This window comes from Fulmarus glacialis, unplaced genomic scaffold (assembly GCF_000690835.1).
Source record: "Fulmarus glacialis isolate BGI_N327 unplaced genomic scaffold, ASM69083v1 scaffold22556, whole genome shotgun sequence".
In the NCBI taxonomy this organism is placed as follows: Eukaryota; Metazoa; Chordata; class Aves; order Procellariiformes; family Procellariidae; genus Fulmarus; species Fulmarus glacialis.
The window spans coordinates 2696-10619 of NW_009216533.1; the positions used below are offsets into that span (position 1 = coordinate 2696).

The 7924-nt window shown below is 60.5% G+C and overlaps 1 protein-coding gene across 1 annotated transcript in view; it reads right to left on the reverse strand.

The window, feature by feature from the left end:
• CLCN7 (chloride channel, voltage-sensitive 7) overlaps positions 1 to 7924 on the reverse strand; it is a gene marked incomplete at its 5' end in the record, with an annotated part of 17534 nt that overhangs the window by 1672 nt on the left and 7938 nt on the right. Inside the window, 14 exons of the mRNA XM_009579344.1 lie at positions 44 to 129; positions 310 to 437; positions 757 to 808; positions 1159 to 1328; positions 2670 to 2763; positions 3029 to 3167; positions 3976 to 4036; positions 4590 to 4644; positions 4980 to 5096; positions 5571 to 5635; positions 6072 to 6165; positions 6336 to 6419; positions 6995 to 7057; positions 7497 to 7577. Coding sequence (XP_009577639.1) covers positions 44 to 129; positions 310 to 437; positions 757 to 808; positions 1159 to 1328; positions 2670 to 2763; positions 3029 to 3167; positions 3976 to 4036; positions 4590 to 4644; positions 4980 to 5096; positions 5571 to 5635; positions 6072 to 6165; positions 6336 to 6419; positions 6995 to 7057; positions 7497 to 7577 — 1289 coding nt within the window. The remainder of the gene's footprint in view (positions 1 to 43; positions 130 to 309; positions 438 to 756; positions 809 to 1158; positions 1329 to 2669; positions 2764 to 3028; positions 3168 to 3975; positions 4037 to 4589; positions 4645 to 4979; positions 5097 to 5570; positions 5636 to 6071; positions 6166 to 6335; positions 6420 to 6994; positions 7058 to 7496; positions 7578 to 7924) is intronic.

The window sequence follows — 7924 nt, forward strand, 5'->3', positions numbered from 1 at the left end:
AGCTGCTGCCCCAGGAGTGACAAGCGTCCCCCAGCCCACCTACCTGGCCGTGAGGGAGTGGGACGTCACCGGCGCCTCCCAGTGCAGGAAGGGCACGCTCTGCAGCTGGATGTGCATGTCGTAGAGCCCCTGCAATGAGAGCCGAGCAGTCAGGAAAAGCCTGGTGAGATGCCGAGGGGTACAGCCAAGCAGCAGCTCCCCTCCGAGAGGGAGCACACGCTTGTGCTGGCTCCCCTGCAGCTCCCCAGTACCCCCAACCCACAGCTTTTCGCCGGGTCCCAGGCTCCTGGTGAGCACACCAGCCCTCACCTCCACAAAGTAGTCTCCCACAATCTTCGCCGTCATCAGCACCAGCATGATGGGGAAACCATAGGTGACATTGCCCGTTGCCTCCATCATGATGACCGTGAGACTCAGTGTCATCCGCACTATCCCACCTGCAAGAGGTATCCGAGGGGTTTGGGGGTTTAGGGGGGCAGGGAAACATGGGACGAGGGGATAGCAAAGCACCCGAGGCCCCTCAGTCTCTGCATGGTGATCCAGGACTGCCACATGCAGGGGTGCCCTGGACGAGCCCAGCCCTCACTACTGCCCCAGTGCTGCCCGTGCTTGGCAGGGTTATTAGGAAGCCGACAGCCAGGCTGGGCTTCAGCTGGGGAAGAAGCTGCGCCAGGGTAGCATAGACCGCTTTTTCCCATGCCACCTTCACCCCGACATGAGCAGGAGGTGGCCAAGACTGCGCCGTGGGGAACTCACCCAGCTGTGCGGCAGCTCCCATCAGGGCGTACTTCCCAGGGTCAGCCCAGATCTGAGCACAGGAGAGAGAAGGGGCTGAGTCAGCTGCTGGCTCCAGGGCATCCAGAGATAATAAAGAGTACCCTGGCCCCAAACCCCCCCTCCAAAGTGGGGAGGGGTGCCTGAGGCCGCCTGCACAGCCCAGCTACTGGCAGGGCTCCGTTGGGACGTGGGAAAGCCCAGACTCAGCCTCAGGAAGACATCAAGTGAGGAGTCAACCCACTCCATACCTTTCCAGACTGCTGTGCCGGGCTCTTAGCCAGCTCCATGCCTGCTGCCTGCCCGTGCTGCCTGCCCAGAGGCGAGGGAGGAGGGCTGGGTGCCGTGTCTCCTCCCGCCCAGTGCTCCTTCCCAAGCACTCACCGAGCCTTTGGTCAGGTAGGACAGGGAGATGCCGAAGAGCCTCCCCCAGGCAGCGCCGATCAGCAGGGAGGGGATGAAGACCCCCGCGGACACCGTGAGGCCATAGGTCCAGCAGGCCAGGAAGAAATACATCAGTGTGAACATGCCCAGCGTCATGGGGTTGTAGGAACCTGAAGTGGAGAGAGAATGGAGAGTCAGCGCTGGTCCCGCAGCCCAAAGGACACCGCAATGGGCTGCGGCCATGGGAGAACAGACAGCAGCAGCCCCACAACACGCTCCCAGCAGTGAAAGCCTCTCTCATCGGGTGCACCTTTCTCCCTGGCAGCACAAGCCTTTCAAACTGGGTCTTTTAAAGTTGTTCCAGCCCCCTCAAGGGCCCTGCCAGCCGGCCAGTGCCATCCCAAGCCCTCCCATCCCACCGAGCCCAGCACGCGCCTTTCCTCCATCTCGCGACCTGCAATGACCCGTCCCCTCCCAGCCCCGCAGTTCCCAGCCTCCCACGAGGCAGCGTGACGAACTTCAAAGCCCCGAGGGACTGCCAGTGCTGGAGGACGAGGTCGGGAGGACAGAGGTGCTGGTGAGCTGGCAGGGGTCCTACCGCCAGCTTCAGGAGTAGGTCCTGCAAACCCCCTCCCATCCCACAGCTGCTCTGGCCAGTCCCAAGCTGCCCCACGGCGCAGGCTGTGCCATCACAGCGAGACCCTGCTGTCCCCAGGACTCAGTCTACTGCTATTTTAGGATTGCTGAGCAGTTCAGTCCAGTTTAAACGAGTGCTTTGCAATCTCTCCTTCACAGAGAGGTCAATGGACTGAAACCCTGAGCCAGGGAGGACCCGGCACTGCAGGGAGCGGCCCCGAGACACAGGATGGTCATCACTTGGCTTCAGGTGGCCAAGCTGCACTCTCTGGGCTGAGGGTATAGAAATTCGGAGCTGTCTGCTCCCTGCCCACATGCAGCTGGGCACGAAACTCAGACCAGCAGGCAGAGGGCACGCTGTCATTACACTAGGTCCAAGGGAAATGGGAGCTAGAACCTGGGAGCCAAATTGCATTTCTCAAGCAAATCCAAACCCCAAGATCCACCTCCGCAACCTGCCCAGAAGGTAAAGTCGTTCTGGGGCAAGAGGCCCTGCTAATTAAGAAAACAGCCAGGAACATTTCCAGAATGGACTTCAGCCAGCCAGCGAGGGTCAGACATGCTCCCACGTAACTCAGAAGCGACAGCTTGCAAACGTGCACGAACAAAACCAGGTCCTCGTCCACAGGATCCCGAGACCACAGCCCTTTGGCTGAGCTCGTACGTGCCACCAGGCGCAGCATCCATCCCTCCTCCTTCCACCACCGCAGGAAAGGAGCAGGCACAGTGCTTTGCTGGATCCCATCGTGCCCTCGTAGGGCCGTGCTGATCATCCCTCGAGCGGCCAGGGAACAAGTCGGCCACCTCGCGCGAGCCGAGCCCAGCCCAGCCCCGCTCTGCTCATATTCAAGGACCCACTTGCCGGGTGCACGGACCTGGAGGGTCATGGAAGAGGTTGACAACACTCTTCTCAGGTGTGTTGAAGAAGGCAGTGGCCATGGAGTTGTACTCTCCATCAGCGCAGAAAAGCTGAAGGGGAAGAAAAGAAAGAGTTAGAAGTAGCAGATGGGGGCTGCCCTGCGGCAGGGAAGGCTGCCAGGCTCAGGGGGACGTCTGCTGGCGAGGAGGCAGCTCTGGGCAGCAAGAACACCAACGCCATGCTTGGGTCTCCAGCTCTGCCTCCGAGGTCCAGTGCCACAAAACCCAGCAGGGTCTCTTCTCTGCTCAGCCCTCAGCCTCTACCCAGGCTCAGGGTGCCCCCCACCCTGGGGGGCCGTTCTCCAGCATCTCCTACCTGCAGGGGGTATGCCACCGTGCTCCCCTGGATGGGCTGGCAGTCTCTCGAGCAGTAAATCATGACGAACCCCACGGTCGCCGTCACTGCTGCCACCAGCATGGCTTCGACCACCTGGAGGCAGGGCCGGTGGATGTACCTGCGAAGGGAGCAGAGGAGCGAGGGTGGCACCCAGGGGTGCGGGCAGGATCACCTGCAACCTGGCTTGGCACGTCACATCGGGCATACAGACGGGCTGGCTGCCTCCGCTCCCTTCCCGACCCCGCCAGGCTGTCCCCCGCTCTGTCCTCTGGCGAAGCTGTTGTGGGGACCTGGGGCAGGAGGCCAGCAGCAAGAGCAGCTTTGCCCAGGCAGCTCCAGCAGACCTGCCTGCCTCCCCTGCACGGGGCCGGGCACAGCTCCTACGGAAAGGTTGGCGTGATCTGGCTGGTGGGACAGTGCAGAGCCAAGTCCAGAAAGTTGCGACCTGTGAAGGCCCAAGAGGAGCGATGCCCTGGAAGGTGCTGCAGACCCCTCACTACTCCACTGCCACAGGTCATCCCTCCCTGAAGCCACGAGGCTGGTCCTGGTGTTTGAAAAGCTGGTGACAAGTACTGACTGTGCCAGACTGGGCTCAGATGGCTTTAGCAGCTCTCTCCATTCTCTTGTTACTCTCAGAAACACATAACAGTCAGGTCTGCACAGTGTTTGCACTTCTTTGGGTCCTCGAGTCACTGAAGGGAACTACTTAGCAGGGTCAGAGCAACGGTGGGATGCTGCGGGTCACAGCCGCGACCGCAGGCAGCGAGAAGCATGTGGCATCTTTGCCTCCCAGCTTCCAGGGGCTGCTGTTGCTCACGTTAAGCGTGAGATTACAGCCTCGCTCTGGCTGGGAACACCGCTTCGAGGGAGCGCAGAAGGCACCAGTCAACCCATGTCAATCACCTTAGTTACCCACAGGCTCTTACCTGATCCGGAACATTGTTAACCAGTAATTGAGGGCATTGAACAGGGCCCCAAGGATCCCACCTGTGAACGCAAAAGAGGAAAAGCTCAGCGCGCAGGTCCCAGGCTCTCCTACAGCTGCCCAGGACACCAAGAACCCGTGAAGCTCAGGGAGACATCAACAACCCATCCAGCGTGACCAGCAGCCCCAGGACATCTGGATGCCTGTCCAGAGACAGCCAGGACCTGACACCAAGAGGAGCCCAGCACCAGCAGCGGGGTAGCCGGGGGCCAGCGTCACAGCGCTGGCACTCGGCAGGCGAGGGACAGGCCAGCTCCACGGGGATAAGGGCAGCTCGTTTGAAAGCCAGGGGCTGCCCACGACTGCGATGCACTGACCCCACTCAACGACTTTGCAGTACATGGAATAAAGGGGCTCGCCTTTGCTGCAAGGGTAAGGGTTGGGCCAGGATCCAGCTCTCACCCCCGTGTAAGCCCCACAAGCAGCCTCTGCTACAGAGTTTAATGGATTTCCCATTCTCCCCAGGAAACTGGATCCCAAAGCTTTTTTAGACCCAGACAGAGAACAGAGGAAACTATTCAGACTAATCAAATCGAAAGAGCAGTACTCTCTTACCAACCACTCCCATAAAGATGAAGATAGGAATTTCCTGGATCGTGTATCCCATTTTCTGCAAGCAAGAAAGAAATGGGTTTCAGATCTCCTGGCCCATCTGCAGCCACGCAGCTGGTCACTGTCTGCTGGGACAGCACAAGCCTGTGCTGGTGAGTGGCTCCCAGAGCTGCCCCAAAGCCTCCCCTGGACACCCTGCAGCTCCCAGACCCAGCAGTGGCTGCAGAAAAGCCTTCTGCTGGGGTTGGTGGAGCTGGGATCTGGCCAGACCCCACAACCTGCTAGGGCAGAGCCTGCCTCAGCCCCTGGGTGATGTTTTAAGACAGACTGGTGGCCCCAAGCTGTCGTGGGCTGCTTCTAACCCCCCCAACAAGGGGAACATCTGTGCCATACCTCGTTATCAAACCTGCCAAAGTTGATGAGCCCAGGGCTGGAGAGATCCCAAGCATTGCCGTGGTAAACGCTCAGGACAGAGTTCAGAGTGAACGTAGAGATCATGGAGGCAAAGAACTGGAAGGAGATGCAGCCCAGGGTCACTGCCCAACACCTCCAGCCCCGCTCCCTCACCATGTGCCTCCCCCACTACCCCGAACTGCCCTCCTCCGAGGCCCTTGGGTAGGGTTTGGTACCCACGGTATGGTGGGGACAAGAGGCCACGTTCCCTGTGGCAGCACTCTGGGCACCTTGCACCGACAAGGGGCTCGCTCCTCCTTTTGCCTCTCTGTTGCCCTGGGGCACAGTCCAAGGCAGCTCCCTTGGAAAGGAGTTGGCAGCAAGATGGAGCTCAGCCAGGTCCAAATTCAGCCCGAGGACCAGGGTACAGAAGGGGAGCTGGGATGCTGTTCCCTGGGATGTGTTATGCATGGCTGCCCGGCTGGGGCAGGGATGGCAGGAGGCCTGGGGCTGCAGGGCATCAGGAAAAGGCAATGCCTCACACCAGACCCAGCAGCCCTCGATGTACCGCTCCTGCTTTCCAGCACTTACAATTCTCCATGTCAGGAACTGGTTCCAGAAGGAAGCCCCTTCCTCCAAGCTGAAGAGGACACCCCCTGCAAATCCAAGACACAAATACCTTCACAAGGGGCGGGTGCCAAAGACTCTTGGCTCACAGCACCAGCCGAGGCACCCAAATTCAGCCCAGCCCATGCACCCCACACTGTCCCAGACCTCACAGGCTCTAGCGAAGGGACCGGCAAGCCCACCAAGCCATCAGTGATGTACTGATCGCAGTGAAGCCCCTCCACTGCCCTCCTCCATCCCAGGGAGGCAACATTTGGGATCCGAGACAGATGACCTCCCTCGTCTCTTCCCCAGGCCTGCGTGGCATGGCAGGACAGCTTGGAGTGGGGCCAGGCACTTTGCGGGAGGGCTCCTGCTGCAGTGCCCTGGGCAGATCCCGGCAGCTTCCTCCATGCAAGTGGGGGCAAACTCCTGACAAGATCCACGCGCAGGCACCGCTCAGCGTCAGAGAGCCAAGCCACGTACCCACGGGTGCACCAAATGCAGCCGAGACGCCAGCAGCAGCTCCAGCCGAGACAAAGTCCCTCTTTTCTGTGTCTCTGCGGAAGTATTCGAAGATCTGAAACACCGAAGCGAAGGCAGGTTTAGGGCTGGCCACAGGCATGAGTTTAGGGGAGACACAGGGTATGCCATCTACGATGCCAAGCCACCAACGTGATCCCAAGGAACGGCCCGGTTTGGGCACAGGAGGGGCACCTGCAGCACCGCCCCTTGGCCCTCAACACCAACCTTGAAGTCTCGCTTTAAAGACGTGGATCTTCCCTGGGAGATCCCGGCAGCAATCACCGCTCCAGAGTGAATCATGGGTCCTTCCTATGGGCAGAAGGGCAGAGTCAGATTGGAGAAGGAAGAACCCCAGGGACAGTCAGGGACGGTTGAATGCTGCTCACCAGGTTGCAGCCCTGAAGAAGCTGGCTAGGAGGATTTCCCTCCAGGAAATACAGATCTCGCCATTTTTCCCTCTTAAATCCTCATTCTAGCAAGCAGCTCCCGTGGCCACCTCCTGTTCCCACCAGCACTCCCTCCAGCCAAGGGGACAGGGGCTTCCCTTGCCTGCCTTCGATCCCAGCAAGCTAGAAAGGTCCCAACGGGGCACCCAGGTCTCCCCCATCTAACATTTGCAGGGACAACCACCGATGGACGTAGGCTGCTGCCCTCAGCCGAGCACACACAGACTGGCTCGGTGGCACCGCACACCCCGGGGGCTCCCCAGGCCTGGCCACGCCGCAGTCACCTTGGCCAGCAGACCAGGGAATAAAACTTGGAAGTCACTGCAGGTCCCCCAGCGCCCCGTCCCCAGCGTGGGCCGGCGACGGGCTGCGGCACGTGTGCCAGCAGCGGGTGACAACATGCCAGCAGCGTGTCAGAGAGCGCTTTGCGCACATCACCTTCCCAACGGCCAGGCCACCGACCACCGAGAGGATGACCCCGCAGACTTTGATCACCAGGGTCTGTAAAACAGAGACGACAGGCACAGCACATCACACGGGTGGCACGAGGAACACGACTGCAGCAGCCACGGGGGACACAGACCCAGCCACCTGCAGGGGCAGGAGCCAGCGACCCCGGGGAACTTGTGATTCTCAGCCCCCCGTTGTGGCAATGGGGTTGGCCAACTTTCTTCTTGACCAGAGCAAAAAATAACCCAATGCTGCTCTTCCCAGAGCCAGCTGCTGATCCCAGGGCAGGAGGTTTAACCGCCCGACACCGGGGGGAATGGCTACAGAGCCGGGCAGCGCAGCAGGGCAGCCGGGAGCTCGTGCCAGCTCCTTCTCTGCCGCAGCGCAGGCAGGGACCACCCCATGAGGGCACAACATACCCAGGCCAGCCCAGCGGAGGGGGTCCCATCACGGGCAGAAGGCACACATCCCACCACATCCTGCTTCCTACCTTGAGGCGGACAACGTGTGGGATCTTCACACCGTTGAGATAGCATTTGATCTGGGGAATGCCACTGCCGGCTGCGACGGGCTGCGGGGAGCAGGGAGAGCGTGAGTGGCTGCCACATACAGGATGGGGACACACTGGCCCCCTTACCCCTGTCTCTCAGCACAGGCCACGCCAAGCACACCCTCAGGGAGGCTCAGAGATGAGGCCAAAGCCCATCTACAGGCTCTGGAGGTGGGCTTGAGGGAGGCACCCACTGCCCCTAAGGGCAAATGTGCCAGGGAGAAAGAGCTAGCTGGGTTCTTGGGAGACACTAGGGTGTTCCCACCACCGTGCCATGGCAAGAGGCCCAGTGCTGCAGAAGGCTCACACTTGGTGGCCAGGGAGAACAAGGGCAAAGCCACAAGGAAGACACTGCTGACTCCGAGTGG